At 40.4% G+C, this 17,265-nt stretch overlaps 1 protein-coding gene across 1 annotated transcript; it reads right to left on the bottom strand.

The window, feature by feature from the left end:
* Positions 1-201: 201 nt before the first annotated feature.
* mmp14b (matrix metallopeptidase 14b (membrane-inserted)) lies at positions 202-15,585 on the bottom strand. Its single transcript, XM_053330264.1, has 10 exons — positions 14,976-15,585; positions 6,156-6,304; positions 5,925-6,047; positions 5,296-5,603; positions 4,623-4,784; positions 4,147-4,298; positions 3,921-4,059; positions 3,641-3,791; positions 2,053-2,168; positions 202-1,928 (listed from the first exon to the last, which is right to left on the bottom strand). Exons 1-10 carry the CDS (start codon positions 15,075-15,077, stop codon positions 1,396-1,398), a joined length of 1,935 nt encoding a protein of 644 aa, XP_053186239.1. The 5' UTR covers positions 15,078-15,585; the 3' UTR covers positions 202-1,395.
* Between the last annotated feature and the right edge of the window lie 1,680 nt (positions 15,586-17,265).

Raw genomic sequence — 17,265 nt, 5'->3', positions numbered from 1 at the left:
ATGGAGGAGAGATATGATCAATAAGTGAAGTAAAGGTGAAGAGTCCAGGTAAGAGCTGGGTTATATGAAAGCAGGTAGGTCTAAGTTAAGATGTTGCAGCATTAAAGGAGGTGAGTGGTGCCATTAGCTAAAAGTATTGAGAGAAAGAGAAAGACAAAGTGTATGTTTACTAAGTGAAAATCAAAGCACAGAAATACTTTTGAAATTACTTTATTTAGTAGTAGGAAAAGCTTTAAAAAATAAGTAAATAAGGACACAGACACAATCTCATGGAGGCAACTAGATCATTATCATTATCATCATCATCACTAGTATCATTATCATTGTTGTGCAACTACTTATATCCCCTGACTAGTAATGTAGCACCATGGTTTTAAAAACTGTAAACAAGTACAATGACAAAAAGGAGTCATTTTTTATATCTTCAATTTATTTTCATTTGAGATGGTTTCAAGATTTAAAAAAAAAAAAAAGACAATCAAGTTTCAAGAACACATAACCCCCTTCCCCATTCACTGTCCCCACATATAAAATTAAGGCCACTTTCAAAACTGTATGTCACTGTCCAGCAGGACTTTTTAATGACAATGTACAAAAACACATTCTTTACACGTAGGACAACAACAATAATAATAGTAATAGTCATAATAACAATGACAACATCATTTATAAAATAATAATTACCATTAAAAACATTGATATAAAAAAGGAAAAGACACAGCTGTATTTTTATTGCTCGACTGCGATGTGATCTCATGCTTCAAAAGGAAGTAGATTAGTGTTTTGTTTACCCTCTAGGTCCATATTGGCTCTGACACTGAAACTTTACTGGAAGATTAAGAAACACCGTGATTGTGTCACTGTGGTTTCCAAATGCATCTCTGTGAGTTTACATATGAGTGTGCAAGTCAACTCTGGGGAGAAAAAACGAAGGATCAAACACGTTGGTTGCTTACATGAAGAAACATGCTAGAATGGGCGTCGTGAAAATGCAGGTTTCCAAGCGTAAATTCACAATGACACAAACACTGACCACTGACAAAAACTAAAAAATAAGACATTGAAAAAGGCTAAAACAAACAGCAATGAGCTGGCGTCAGTATCCAAGAAGAGAGAGGCAAAGAGAGAAAGAAAAAAAAATGCAAGGACGGAGTGGTTGAGAGATAGAGCAAAAGGAATCTGGCGGTGGTAAGAATTTTTTTTTTTCAAATGCATGTTTGGCGCTTTTCCTTCTGCTCGTTCCCCTTTACAAAAAAAAAAAAAAAAAAAAAAAAATCTCTTTCTATTCTGCCTGATTATCTGTGTTCAACATTACCTTCCACTTTTTTCTTTTTCTCTCACTGTCTTCCTCTCCTGTCTCCCTCTCCTCCTCCTCCTCCTCCTCCTCTTTTCCGTCTACACTTTGTCCAATAAAGATCGTTGGCAGTAGAGGAGTCGGCGTGGGGTACCGTACCGACGGAAAAACACCAAGGCTGCCAGGGTTGCGATCACACACACCAACAAGAATAGCGGCACCACCACTGCCGCTGCTCCTGCACCGCCACCTACCCCTCCTTCCTTGTCAACTTCAATTATGATCACTTCCGTATCTTCCTCTTTCCCCTTCCCTGTGTCAGGCTCCCTTCCTCTCTCTCTCTCCCTCTCTCTCTCTCTCTCCCTCTCCCTTTCCCTCTCCCTCTCCCTTTCCCTTTCCCTTTCCCTCTCCCTCTCTCTATCTCTAGTTCTGTCCTTATCCTCCCTCTCCTTGTCCTTCTCCTTCTCCTTGTCTTTGTCGTGTCCACCTCCGCCTCTTCCTCCGTCTGTCTTGGGGTCTTCATTGGGGCAGCCCATCCAGTCACGAAGGGCCGATTTAGGGTATCCTGGCTCCACGCGCATCATCTGGTTGTTGAACTTCCAGTACTTGTTGGCTTTGTAGAAGTAGGTGTACGCTGAGGAGTGAAACAAGGAAATGTCATAAACCCAACATGAACTCAAAATAATCACATCCTCAACATGTTAGAATGGAATCCAAAGATCAGTAAGCTAGGAAGTTTCCAGACACTCCACCCTTACCTTGGTCTTTGCTCATGAAGGCCGACTTGAGGTTGTCAGGCACTCCCTGCCAAACACTCACAGATTTTGGATAGCCAGTGTCAACACTTTGTGTCTCTTCATTGAAACGATAATACCTAAACAAAGAATGAGAGAGAAAGTTAAAAGGAGGATATAGCTAATGTGAATTTAACATAGAACTGTAAACCTGAGATTTGGACTTGGTTCTGACTTAAGTCACAGTTATGAGGACTTTAATTTTGACTCCGACTTGATTCACGTGAGATTTGAGTTCATTGAGACTCGACTTGAGACAGAAAAGCAAAAATGTGCATGTTTTGACCCCAGAAAAAAGACAGCGACAGGAAGACCTTGCATAGCGACACACCTTGAATATTAAATTATTAAGCTCATGCATTTGGAAAGAAAGTTAACACCGCTTAGAAGGAAAATGTTCAAATGTAAGACAGACTTGTACTCTGACTTGTACTTTGCTGATGAAGTCTTGTGACCCAATTTGGACTTGGACTCACAAATGACTTGACTTGGACTTGAAAAGTTATTCTGACATATTTGGGACTTGACCAGATTCAATTACTATGAGACTTGTTCTCATTGACTAATGACTGATTTTTTTCTCAGTTGTTTGAGACTTTACTTGGACTTGTCCTCAAGAGCTTGGAATATGACCTGAGACGTGTTCTGGTAGGCTAGATATTTGACGTGAGACTTGACTTGAAACTGACAATTGAGGCTCAAGTTAGACTTGCCCTAAAGGACTTGAGACTTATCTTGGACTAGTCTGGATTACTGAAGACTTGAAACTTGTTCTCATAGACTTGAGACTAATTTTTTCCCGTTTGATACTCAACTTCTAGCACTAGAAATGTGACTTGAGACGTGTTCTGGTTTACTTCAGACGTGACTTCAGATTTGTTCTGGTAGACTGGACGCTTAATTCTGACTTTTCTGTCTTGAGTTGAGATTTGATTAGGAGCTGACATATGTGAGACTTGACATAGACTTGCCCTTAAGGACTTGAGTCTTGTCCCAAAGGACTTTAAACATGACTTGAAACTTGTTCTGACTGACTTCAGGCTTGGCTTGAGACTTGACAGTTTTGAGACTTGACTTCAGAGCACTGAGCTGTTGTCTTATGCAATTTGCTGTGTGTGTGTGTGTGTGTGTGTGTGTGTGTGTGTGTGTGTGTGTGTGTGTGTGTGTGTGTGCTTTTCTTGAAATGTCATTGACTTTTGTTTGTGTGGGTGGCTGTTTGCATTATAATAATCACTCACTGGTGGTTTTACCCACCTTTTTCATAACAATGGTGTAGTGGTGTAAATATGGGGAGTCATTGCAAGCTTTAAACTACCCTCAACGTTTTAAATGAGAAGCAGGTTTGTAATTCAGGAGAAGTGACTGAGTTCAAGTGTGTCAACCTTATATGGTCATCATTCAAACATATCTTTTAGTAGGGCTGCCGCAAATGGATTTTCCTTCGACTCACCAGTCTATAAACTTCATCATGTCATGTAATACAAACACACACACACACACACAGCCGCGCACACACACGCATGCACACACACACACACGAGGTATGACTAACTTGTTTGCTCTGAAGAAAAATGTCTGTCCGGTGGGGGTGTAGTAGAGAGCAGCGTCTATTCTGTCTTTTGGAAGCCCAGTGCCCATGTCCCTCAGGCTCTTTGGATAACCAGAATCCAACAAAGATTCACTGAACACCCAGTACTTGTCCCCTGCAGACATTCAGAGAAGTCAAGATTAAAGAGAGAAATACAATAGGCGGCTGCAAAAAGTTGCTTGTCTGATGATGACTGCTATCCTTTTAAAATGGAAATCATGTGAAATACCAAAGCAAAACTTACCTTTAAAGAAAGCAAATTTCCCATCTTCCCTTTCAAAAGCAGCATTGATATTTGTGGGCAAACCCCTCCAGAAATGACCAATTGGCATGGGGTATCCGTCCAGCACGTGGTTGTTACGCACTCGCCAGAACCACTTATCCTATAAAGGAAAAAGACAAAGAAATGACTTATAGCTCTCCAGAAAAAGTCACTTGAGCCACACCAGCGATACTCTAGAGAGGTTTACCTTGAACACAAACATTTCTCCTCTGAGGATACCAATGGTGTCAAAGTGTCCCTCACAGATGTTGGGGCCAAAGCGAGGCCTGTCTGGTGAGTGGGTGGGCTGGGGGTTGTAAGGTGTATGAGGCGTCACAGGAGGGAGGCCCGATCCAGTCCCTATGTAAACAAAGATGAGAAAATTGAATCCTAAATGTAGTTTTTAACTTCTACACATCCTCCAATGCTGGTCCTGTTAGATTGAATTAAACTTAATGACACAGCACGGAGATTACATAGGAGCAAACAACAGAGTAACAAACAACAAAAGTGGCACAAGCTATATTTTGGGCAAAATTAAGCCTTTCAAGTCTACATAGGTAAATGATTTCTACTATTGCTTCCAACACTTGATAGTAAAAAAATGCAACCAGGAAATTAGAATTTAGCATCTTTTGAAGATTTGGATCATGATTTGGATGCTAACTGTGTCGAGGAACACACCGTAAAGTTGTTGTATGCCTCTTAGGTCGTCTTCAGGAAGTTGGAAGGTCTCTGTTTCCATCCACTGGTAGAAAGGAGCCATAATGGCTGAAGGATCATTGGAGTGCTCCAAACCCAGAGCGTGACCCAGTTCATGCACCGCCACCAAGAATACATCATTACCTGAAACAATGTCAACACCAAAATATCATTTAATATGACTTTTCTTTACTGGATGGGCAGTTTACGTAACTTTTAGCACTTTTAAGAGCACATACTGTTTATATATAATCATTTTCTATATATACATAGAAAACAAGGAAGTCTTTGTGACTTAAGGTCATACTTTAATGTGACTCAGAAGCACATGGATACTTGACCTGTTACTAATTATAAAAAATGTCATTTTCAGATCATGTGAAGATGTGTTTAACTCAAATAGCTGATGCTGCAAACCAGAAATAAACACTTCTGTTTCTCCATGTCTGCAGTATCAACATACCCTGGAGCTTTCACGCCCTAAAACATACTGACACAAGACAGAACATGTTGCTGCTTGTATTTCAAAAGACCAAAATAAGGAGTCTTGCCAACATGCAAAGAAACTGAACATTTAAGGTTTTGTTTTGTCATCAGTTTTTAAATGAATCACTAAAGAAAAGAGATCCCTTAGTAATCAAAATGTCAGCCGCACCTAGCAGATCCCGGTTTCCAATTGTCCATGGCTCGGATGCATCAAAGTGGGTGTCTCCACCGATGCCATTACCGGGGAAGTAGGCGTGTGCCAGAAACCCTCCCTCGCCATCGAACGGGCTGGCGTCACCGTGGAAACCCTCGGCGAAGAAGATCATGATATCGGCAAACTCCTCCACCTTGTCACGTATGTAACTGTAGGGGATTTCCCGGAAATGGAGCGGGGTGACGCTCTCCCACACCTTGAAGGCCTTCTTGATGGCCTCGTGGGTCTCGTACTCGCCCACCTTTGGGGTGTAGTTCTGTATACTGAAGAATGTGTAATTGTGTATGTGGGTGTAGGGGGTTGGGTCAGGTGAGACAGGGAGAGACAAATTAGTTTGTGTGAGACAAGGAAAGTGAAGGTTTTTATTATCTACTATTTACATCATCAAGTGTTGGTGTTAATTACTGTTTATTTAGGCCTGTAGAACCAATGCAATTGCTCAAGAGTTTCATCATTAATTTGGGTTTTCAAACGTCAGTACATTCAGATTAGACAGGCAAAAAATATCTTTAAGTACAGTTAAATATCTTTGAGTACAGCTCCATCATGTCCCAGCACGTTCACGTGTAGCATTGCTGACTTACGAGAATGTGATCTCTTTCTTGTCCCACTTCAGGCCCTGAATGGCATATCGCTTTTTCCTCAGGTTGGTCTTCAGCTCGGCACCAAACTTATCTGGCACACCACAACGTGGCCGGCTCATGGCCCTGACAGACACAAGACAAGCTTGGCTCAACACAAGGTAAAAACTAGTATAAATGTGTTTACAATGGCTTTATTTCCACTGTATGTATAAATAGTTTGAAGCTTCTCACTCGATGGTTTTGGGGTCAAAGGAGCCGGTGACAGTGAGGCCGTAGAACCTCTGCATGGCGGCGATGGCGGAGGGCACAGAGTGAGGTGAACGGAGGGAATGGGTCCGCATGTCTCCTGGGGGCAAGTAACCATACTGCTGTAGCCATGACTGCAGAGAAAAGAAAAGAAGGTGTCAACAATGTGACTCATGTGGAATGACGCAAAATGAAACCAAGGAAACTCCAGTTTCAGAATGGTGAAAAAACCCCATTTCAATTAGAAACAGACACAGAAATCCTCTATATTTACACTGATTGTTTGTTGGTCAACATAATGAAGCAGGGAAAAGGTACTGTTTTGAATGATTATCAGTTACAAGAACTTAAAGATGTTTTTATGCAACTGTTGCAAAAACACATTCCACACAGACAGAGAAAATAAGCTCTTAAATAATGTTTTTCTGTGTTTTAATATCGTGTAGCCAGCAGGAGCAGCATTACTTGAAGCACCTGGCATCTCTCCATTTAATGACTGAATACAAAAGCTATTCAACCATCAGCATTCAGCTCTCCAGTGAACTAGTGGACTAATGAAACTAAGGTCAACACGAACAAAGAGTTCAGGTTTCAACAAAAACCTTGTAAGACAGAAACTGTATGAGAAAATTCCTTTCTCAGAGTTAAACATTAACAGCAGTTTCTACACTTCTACACTGTCCTGATTTGTTTGACTTTCAGTGTAGAGAGTTACAATTCAGTCAACTCCTACTGTTGACTTTATACATGATGAAAACATTTGTTTGAAGACTTTCAAGCAATGGTCACTGAGTTCTTCAGTGCTCCTGAGCTCTCGGCCTCAGCTAAGCTTGACCTTATTTTCCCCTGGAAACCCGTTTCACTGCGGTGCTGGTTTGACATCTGGACCTGGGCCAGCGGCTTTGCTCCGCACCTCTCCCACACTACTTCTTCTTCTAAACTCTTTCCCTCTCACAGTAGAGCAAAAAAATAACACTGAGGGTATTGTGAGCGCTATGAAAACCCAGACTACTTTGATTTTCTGTTGTACACAGTCACTTTTTGAGCTTTTAGTGCACTTTTACGACGTGTTTTATGGTTTGGGTATTCCATGACCTTGTTTGATAAAGGTTACCTTGCACGCTAGGGGCATGATGTGACCTAAATTGATGTGATTTATCATTATAATTATTATTTGGTTTGGATGGTTTGGATTTTAAGAAAAACAAACAGGCAGAGTGGGTGTATGTGCAGAGAAGGGGACTGAAAGAGTAGAGAGAGAGAGAGAGAGAGAGAGAGAGAGAGAGAGATAGGGAGTGTCCCAGGGTGAGACTCAGGCCTTGGGCAACCTCAGCCAAAGTCTCCAGTTGAGTAGCAGCGTCAGTCAGTAATTTAACTGGGAATTTCTTCCTCATCTCATCCAAACCTCAAAGTCAAACTCTTCCCCCCACGTCCATGTCTCTGTCCTCGCCTCGTCACTCCACCCCTTCTCCTCTCTTCTCCCTCATCCTTCTCTTATGGAAAACCCAGAGACTTCAGGGTAAATACTTATGAACAACCGCACCCAGAGCAGCTCAATTATTGCTCTTTAGCCTATCTGCTACTGATAGTTGCAAAATATTAGAAGGCAGAACATGTTTAGCATCATCGTTTAACCATTTCCCCGCCGAAAAAAACGCACAGCACACAAAAATCTGGATGTATCGTTTATATTACACACGTATGAAAATCCCTGATGCTCGTCCAGTTTAGGTGAGTTTGGCCAGGAGCAAATAGCAGAATGGCACTTTCAGAGGCCCTGGAAGGTCTAATCTCTACCTCTCTGTCTGTCTTTTGAATACACGGAGGTCCAAGTGTTTAGACTTCACCTCTGAATGAGCCCTTTCTGGTTCTGACTCACCCACGGAGCTCCAGTGGACACATATAAAGACTTACTGTTTGCCACTGTTGCACAGCACATCCACACAAGGAGGGGGAGAGAGGAGGAAAAATGGAGGTTAGTTGGATCTAAAGGTTGTTATTAAGACTCATAATGAGACTCTGCCGTTTGTGGATCCATTTATAATTATTAGTGTACGCTATGCTTCTCCTGGAGTCAACATAAATGCGAATAGTGGTCAAAAACAGCCCCCGGTATCACAGACTGAGATCTACTTCACAGTTAATACAAGGAAAAGAGTGTTTAAGGCCCAATTTTAAACCTTATTCTTCTCTTTCACACATTCACTGTTGTTTTTTTTTCAGCTCAGTCAAAGGGCTGTTGTTGAGTGACACTGAACACTTGTTTTAGCTTTAAGGCTCCCGCGCCTCTTACATGGGGTTCCTCAGGTGACTCAACAAAGTCTTATTCACCGTCGCACTCTGCTATTTTTGACCCATTAATGAGCTGAGTAACTGAGGAGGCAGGAAGAGGAAATAGTCACTATTTACAGTGGCAGGAGAAATGACAGTCCAAGCTAACGCAGCTTTTTTGATGTAGAACATATAAATCTTGCTGTATGAAAAAAAAAAAGAAAAAGTCTGAAAGTCAGTGTTGACTCTGTGATTTCTGATGACACAAAGACACAGAGCGAAGGTACTTTTTAGAAGGTGGTTTTTGTGGTTAAAGGCACAGTTCGCCCACATGCAACGTTGTGAGTTTATTGTTTAATGGAAGATCTACAAGAATAAAGCAACGGTTGCTATGCATGTCGGGAGGCAGAGTGCTCGTTTTTGCATAGGATGAGAGGGAGAGGGAGGGATAGTGTTTCAGAAAAGAGAGTCAGTTGTTCCGTTTGGTGTGGGCCAGTGGAAAGAAACTCTGGTCAACAGCGATGGGAGTCCAACTGAGGCATACTGGGTATACAGCGCGTACACACACACACACACACACACACACACACACACAGTGCTCCTCATTACACACATTCACACTCTGTCCAGCTGCAGCATTATGTCAGATGTCATAAATGAAAATGAAATGAAATGACTGCTCGATATTGGCTTTTAGCGTGTGACTGAGTGCGTTTGTGTGAATTTTCTCTTTAATTTAAATGTGTGTTGAAGCATTTTTAGTACAACACATTAAACCTAAACTTCTTAAACCTTTCCTGGCTATTGCTCATTCTTCCTGTTGCTGTCATTTACAACCCTCTGACCCCTCTGTCTAGGAGCACTTAAGCAAACACGTAGAAATCTCTTTAACTGTGTGTGTGTGTGTGTGTGTGTGTGTGTGTGTGTAATCTTCTAGCCTTTGTCTACTAAAACATCCATCCCCTGGCCAACAACAATAAGAACTGGTGACACAGGATGAGTGGAAAAACACTCCTCCCTGCCAATGTCATTTGAACAATAAATTCATCCCATGCCTCCACATTGCATAATTTTGTCACTGGTGGGAAAAAAAGTTTTTCCCAAAATCTGGCTTGATGCTCACTTCCTGTTCCGTTCATGAACAGGGAATGAGGCAATGGCTTTGCACATTACCTTATTTCCTGTAACACCTACTACCTATCCTCAGGGAGTCTGCCTTCAGACCACCCTGAGGATGATTGGGATGTGGCTTTGTTTAAAAACTACACACCCTTCCTTCTTTCCTTCTTCCTTCCTTCCGCTAAGTCAAAGATTCCCAAACAGGAGTACGAGCACTGCAGGGGGAACTATATATTTTGTAAGGGATACAGCACATAATTATCACCAGTCTGCAGAGTGTATGAAAACTACTTAGCAAGCAACATAAGTTGAAATAGTAAGCTCAAAAAAAAACTAAACTAAACTAAACTAAAGCTAAACATAACAGTTTAAGTCAATAGCTAAAAGTAATAGATGAACAGTGAAACCGTTAGCTAAATGTAATGAATAAACTAAACGTCCATCTTCTGCAACAATATCCACTTTTAAAAAGCTAAAAATAATAGTTAAATTATAATGACTTTATAATCCATTCATAAGAACACATTTGGAACACAACAGGTGGTATCAATGATGGGAACTTATATAGCTTGTCAGACATCAGGATTGGACTGGTGTAATGTTACCAGTTTAATCTATTCCAGTTCTTCTAAAGCATCACTTCTCCTTATGAGCAGACTGGAAGAGACATACAATACATTCATACATCCGTGCATGACAACTATGACTTACATCCTGTCCTATTCAGCTAGATAATTGCTTCATTTTCCATCTGTCCTTTTCCCACATTGCATCATTCCCATCACCATAATGCCTTCCTTTCTGATCTGCAACAGCCTCCTCACTGTCCTCTCTGTCTCGCTTTCATTCTCTCATGTCATGACAATTTATCCTTCTTTTTTGTGAATTGAACCCCCATTTCTGCATGTGGGCATAAGAAAAGATCTGTTTGTGTGTGTGTGTGTGTGTGTGTGTGTGTGTGTGTGTGTGTGTGTAGGAGAGTCCTGTAGTTGCTGACACACTGAGGTGTTTAGTGGGGAAGCAAAAACTAACTGCCCACCCTCTTGTCTCTACCACAGACCATAGGAAATGGCTTCTGCGTCCGCACAGCCCCCAGGTGTTTATCTCTCCAACACAGACACAATGACCAGCACACAGCCACTTACTAAATTAGACTTATTGTTAAATAAAACACAAACATCCTACTCACAGCGGAACTGAGCACTGATAGATAATGGTGAATTTTGGTTTTGTGGAGGCAATTTATGAGATCACAAACACTTCTTAATCAAGTAAATAAAGAAACAGCGGTTGAACCATTTATAATGATGTCATCAAAAACAGAGGAGGTGAAACACTAAATGAATGCAAACTCACTGAACCAACACAGCGGTCAGGCCACTTCAGGTCGGGACTGTACACTTCTGCTGTGGCAAAAAACTCCATAGCCTTTCTACTTAAAGGCACAACCAGTACTTTTTGACTATTTAAATCACAGGAATGCTGCTTATACAGCACTAAGAGGCTCTGAGGCAGACAGTTGGCATGTTCAATACATTGTGGTTGTTGAGTTACTAACTGTTGAATGGCCTTGACGTTGCTGTTCTTGGTGATGGAACACAAGTTTACCTCAAAATAAATGTGAGTCAAAATATTTCCAAACCAACAAAGCAAATAACTTGTTGCAGTGGTAATTTCTATGTTAAATTTCACAACTGAACATTTATACGCTTTTTGTATCTTCCAACTGGATCATTTTCAGGAAAAAAACCTGACTTGTGAGGGTGTAGTTATTATAAATCACTTTTAAGTGTCCGTATCACCCTTCAGATGTACTTCACAAGGTACATCAGCAAGTGAACGCATCACTGTTCTTACCACTAGTTCACTGTTTGAAACTGTTAATTCAGTTCTGTGCACTAGTATACTAATAGTACAGTTAATCCTGTGCAAGCACTGTTTATAAAATGAATACCTCAGCAGCTAACTATTTGCATCAGAGACATTGCTTCATAATAGTCTCTGCTGCTATCGCATTCTTTCAGGAAGATTTTTAGCAGGAAGTAATCACAGCTGAGCTGATAACAGTCCTCTGAATCACTGCTGTTGAAAGCTACAGAGTGGTTCAGTTACAATGTCAGTTCACTTTGAAAGTTCAGTGTTAAAGTTTCATTTGTGCAACTCTGTTACTCTTAGGCTTTTACCTTTAAGGTATCTTCCAGTAGCTTAGTTGTGTATATGCTCCTCTGAGTATAAATATATGTTTTATATGATTGTTATTCAACAATTCAATTTTAACCCTCCAGTTGTGTTCAGGTCAGTTTGACCCATTTCTGAGTTTTAGAAGTGTGATCAAAACAGGGCTTCATTACATCCTCCACAGTGGTCTACTGAGTACAATCAAATACATTTTGAACAACTATCTTTTATAAATGCCTATTTAAAAAAAGTTACATCTGTGGTGTTATGGGTCACATTTGACCCAGTAGTAATTATGGGTTGTTTATGCAGAGAAATACATGGTAGATGTTGCCAGACCATCATGAATAATACAAATTACAACAACAACATAATAATAATAGTAAAATCCTGCAATAAAAATTAATAGTATAATAATATTTTGTAACAATATTAAAATGGTATTTCATGCCAGGAAAGGGTATTGACTTGAATTCTGTTGAAGAGTGACACACAGGAAATATGATCCCACAAACACATGCACAGTTTCACACACAACCACACACACGTCATCTGTCTTGCAGCTGTATAGGCGTGTGTATGGCTGCAACTATTTAATACTTTATTACTCACATCCCACTGCCCACCTGGCACAGTGCACATACACACACACACACAAACACACCCGGATTTCGATCACTTTTGGGGACATTACATAGACTTCATTTCCATACCATAACTCTAACCTTAACCACTGACCCCAAAATAGGCTTTTTGTGAACTGTGGGCACAGCTTTTGTCTTCAGTCTGAAATTTATCAATGAAAGTAGAACACACACACACTCACATCACCTGTCACCCAGCTGCAGTATATTGGCTTGGGCTTTCTCATGCTTTTTTCATCATACCACACACCTGGCACACAGGCGAACACACACCAACCCACACTATGCCAGAGATGACACTTGTTGTGTGATTGACCAAAATAAAGTGTTGTTATTTAAGACCCTTCACCTTTTGCCATAGGAAAATATTTGCGGCCAATTTTGACCCCTAACACAACAGACGTTAAGTTATTTTGGGAATTATTTAGTTTATCATTAGCCTCTCCTGGTCTTATAATATATTTGACTGTTCTGTTCATCACAAGCAATAACATAGATATATTGTGCCTTTTTAAGGTGGTCTAAGGTAGATAGATCATCAAAGTAAGTAAAAATATGGTTATGAATACAAAATAAGTCACTTAGCAGATAAAACATTTAACTGGATGACAATTAGTATTTTTTCACTACTTGTTAATGAATTCAAACAAGGGTCAGATTTGACCCACAAACACTGAGTGTCCTTTTCAAACACAATAGGAGTGTTAAATATAATAAACATTTTTGCGTATTAGATGAAAATATAGTCCTACCTTTGTGTTAACATATATTGCTAATGTGAACAACCCTTTAAAAGCATCAGAATATGAATAACTGGTTTAATTGTAGTTTGGTGCAATACAATAGTAAAGTAATCATTGGTTCAAATCCTCAGTTTCAAATTTAGGTGGTGAGCCTGCTCCTATGTTTACATTTGAATCACAAATGGTGCCTTTCAGCTGGCAGTGTAATGTAGGTCAATGGTGCTAACTTTCTTCCACTAGCACAGCTGGAATTATAATTCAGAGTCCATAGTCAGGATTCAATGATTAGAGAGACGTTTGGCGCCACTGTATGATCTAACACAGTCATTCAGGCTCCGCTGTTCTGCATGCAGACACACACACACACACACACACACACACACACACACACACACATACACATTATTCATTAATAAGGCAATTCATACTGAAGGAAGCAGGTGTAGAGAGTTATCATAACAATGTCACATCCTGCAGCATAACACAGCACTCCCTAAAACTGGCTGTAAGACTGCTGATAATACAGAACTGACTGTACAACTCAGAGCAGGACAGAAGAGAACAAAGTAGAATCTAAGGGAAAAGATCAGAACCTTCCTCTATAACTCTACTAGTACTAGCTGGTACTTCATATCGGTGGGTTATTGGAAGTCTTTCATGTAAGGAGTTCAAACTGTGGTGAGTGTTTTTCCACAGCTGACTGTAGCTGAGATGCTGCAGAACCTCTCCGATTGTAAAAACCCACCTCCCCCCAATCTCCGCTGAGCCATAACTCAGGACAGATGTCAACAATTACATCTCCCCATCCCTCTGAATATAACTGTGCCCGCAACTCTCAAACCCCCCCCCCCCCCCCTCCTCCTCCACTCCCACAAAAATTGCCTCTGTCCCGACCACAATACAAGCTCATGCATTTCTTCTCATTTGCTTTCTTTTGCTCTCCTTGCTTTTGCCCTGTCAGCATTTCACAGTGTTTTGATGAGTGCTATCATCATTATGGGCTGCTTCCTCTCACCCTGGGTCAAAGCCCTTCCCATGTCTCTCTGTGCCAGCCAGTAGGCAACATGCTGAAATTACAATCCGTAAGGACACACAGTTTTAAATAAGCCTTTATGGTTGCTGATTTTGCATGAAAACCAAACTAGTCTGTTATTATGTGCAGCGCCATGAAAGTACTGTTTTCTATCAGATCCTTCATGCTCATATACAGAGACACTTGTATCTGACTCACTCACAATCAACCCTTTACATATCCTCCTGTCTGTTTTACATCATTGTTCTTCAAAGGTTACACTGTAGGAATATGTCTGGATTCATTCGTCACCAGTTAATCTACCCTTTAAATGTACTTCACTCCTCAATTCTTGATTTATCTATCTGGCTTTTAGTCTTCAACTCTGGATGTATTTATTTATCTGGCTTTACTCCTCAACTCTGGATTTTATTTATCTGGCTTTACTCCTCAACTCTGAATTTTATTTATCTGGCTTTACTCCTCAACTCTGGATTTAATTATCTGGCTGTATTAATCAACTCTGGCTCAGGATTTCTCCCTAAACTCTGGATTAATTTATCTCCCTTTATTCCTCTATTCCAGATTTTTAACATCTGTCTTTATTCTTCTTATCTATGCTCATTTAACTGACTTTATTCCATAACTTTTGGATTCATGTATCATGCTTTATTTCATTTTATATTCATTTATCTTTATTCTCTATTCTAGGTTAATCTATCTGTATGACTCTACTGTTTTTATTTCTCTGGTTTCTTCCTGTAGTATTTGATTCAGTCATGTTTCCTCTTTCCTCATTTTTTGGCTGCATTAACCAGCTCTGACTCAGGATCCTTACCTCTGGATTGATTTGTCGTTTGTCCGTGGTTCCCTGTGCGCTCAGCTCCCACACCACCGCCAGCAGCAGCAGTCGGACAAGCGTTTTCAGCCTTGGTGCCATCGCTTGACTCTCCAAGGGGGGGGGGACAATCAAGAACTCACAGATCTCCCTGCAACACTTCACACAATCTTCACTTTTCTATGTGTCAAAACATTATCTGTAAAAAAACAAAAAAAAAACAACCGAAATCCCACGAGACGAATTTCCAGCCGTGCTTGACTTGGCGCAAAGCACAAGAAGAGATTCCAAATGATATGCAGCAGTGCGCCTCACTCTTGGAGTTACTTAAACTACGAGAGGTATTTGTTCAGTCTGTGCATTGTTTTTCGCGATTTTTAACCAAATTAGTGCGTACTGGAAGCACAAAGTCTGGAGGGGGGCTCTGAAGATGGAGGCTGTGCGTATTTTATGTCCAAATTCAGATGGCGCTTCGCTCCAGATGTTGCAGCCGACTTTGTTTTCATGAAGCAATCTTAACTTCTAGCTGTCCTTTCTTTCCTTTTCTCCGGTCGGCTTATTTTGATGCCTCTCCCTCCTTTCCCCACTCTCTCCTCGCTGCAGACGTGGTAGTTTGATACTCCCCGGAGAACGCTGGAAAGTAGAGGGTTGTAAACCCCCCGCCCCCCCTCTCCTAAATCAGCCCGCCCCTTTCTGAAATGGAGGACTGGAATCAACTTGGTGACCTTGGCATCGGTCTTGGCACGGTTAGCTCTTACCCTCAGGCGGTGATTAAATGGCTTAATGCTCCTTAAAATGCATGAAGCTGCAGGGAACAGGATGCAAAAACTATAATGAGTCAACAAATGACGTAGTTATTAGTCCTGAAAGAATATAGCCTTCAGTGATGCCATGGCTGATTTTAGAAACATTCATAAGAATATTGGGATGCTATTTTATCAGTAGGGGAGAACGGGGTTGGTAGGCACACTTTTTACTTTCCTTTGAATTGACTTACCACCCTTACTTTCCCTTTTAATTTATATCTGAAGCCTAAAGTGTCAGGTAGGAATTGAGTGGGTGGTCTTACTCTCTTTTAGCGGATTCTGTTCAAAAGATATGGGCCGTCAAATATGTCTTGTGCACTTGTGATAACCGTCCCCATCATGGGGTTGGTAGTCACACTATGGGGATGGTTGTCCCTGTGTTATTGTAATAAGGAAAAATCAAAAATGCAGACAATCTTAATAATGTATTTAAAATGTTAAGTTTCATTGAAATAGAACAACCTAACACATCTCCTGCACCAAAAGGACATAAACAGGACAAATCATCCCTGTAAGTGCATTTTTTATCCTTATATAGCAATATTCTTTATTTTCACCTCTCTGACTGCTCTGAGTATTACATCTGGAAGAGTCTGGACTTTTGTTTGTCTTTCTGACAAAGTTCCTGCTCATTTTACTATCTTGAAAGAAAGAAAGAAAGAAATAGATATATCACACCATACAGTATATGTATGCCAACATGTGCCAACCTAACCCTAACAACCACATGAAAGAAAACCTACCCAACTATAGCTCTCTCTTCATACATTTTAATGGTAATGATTGCTTATTATAAACTCATTGTGTACAAGCCTAGAAGAGAAACATCGAAGAGGTTTTACACATGAAAAACACTAAACGTCCTCTCATCTCAATGTCAAATGGTTTATTCCAGAAATGATCTTGGAAGTAACATCTCACCTACTTTCTGAAACTTTCAGTGTCAACACAGCGCCCTCTAGGGACGGAGATCTGATGATTGTGACAACCAACCCGTGTGACAATCAACCCTGTCCTCCCCTACATTAGAAACTTAATTATCTACCTGCATACTTTAATGCAATCATATATTTTATATGTGAGCTGATGGTGATTGAAGTTAGTCTGTGTTTTTACTAAACTCAATAATAATCAAACACTTAAACAATTTTTCAAACCGTCCACCTGTTTTATGATCTAATTATTGAGCACTTATCACTTTAATACTGTCTGTCCTTACATTTATGTACACTTCTTTCACATTTATGAATAGGCCTGAACATAATGTAAATTCTTCATCTCTGTTGCTTATAAGGAGTAAGTGCGCCCTCTAACGCACATACTGCACATGAATTTAAACATTTAATGATGTTGGCTGTAAGGTGGCTGCTGTGGACTTTGTGTATTACCAGCTATATACACATACACTTAGAAACAAATTTAAACATTCATACCTGAAGAGAGTGATTGTTTAATTTTTGACTTGACATATGTTTCCTGTAACC

Source organism: Scomber japonicus, chromosome 12 (genome assembly GCF_027409825.1).
Source record: "Scomber japonicus isolate fScoJap1 chromosome 12, fScoJap1.pri, whole genome shotgun sequence".
Classification (NCBI taxonomy): Eukaryota; Metazoa; Chordata; class Actinopteri; order Scombriformes; family Scombridae; genus Scomber; species Scomber japonicus.
This window is presented reverse-complemented; position numbering and strand designations above follow the sequence as displayed.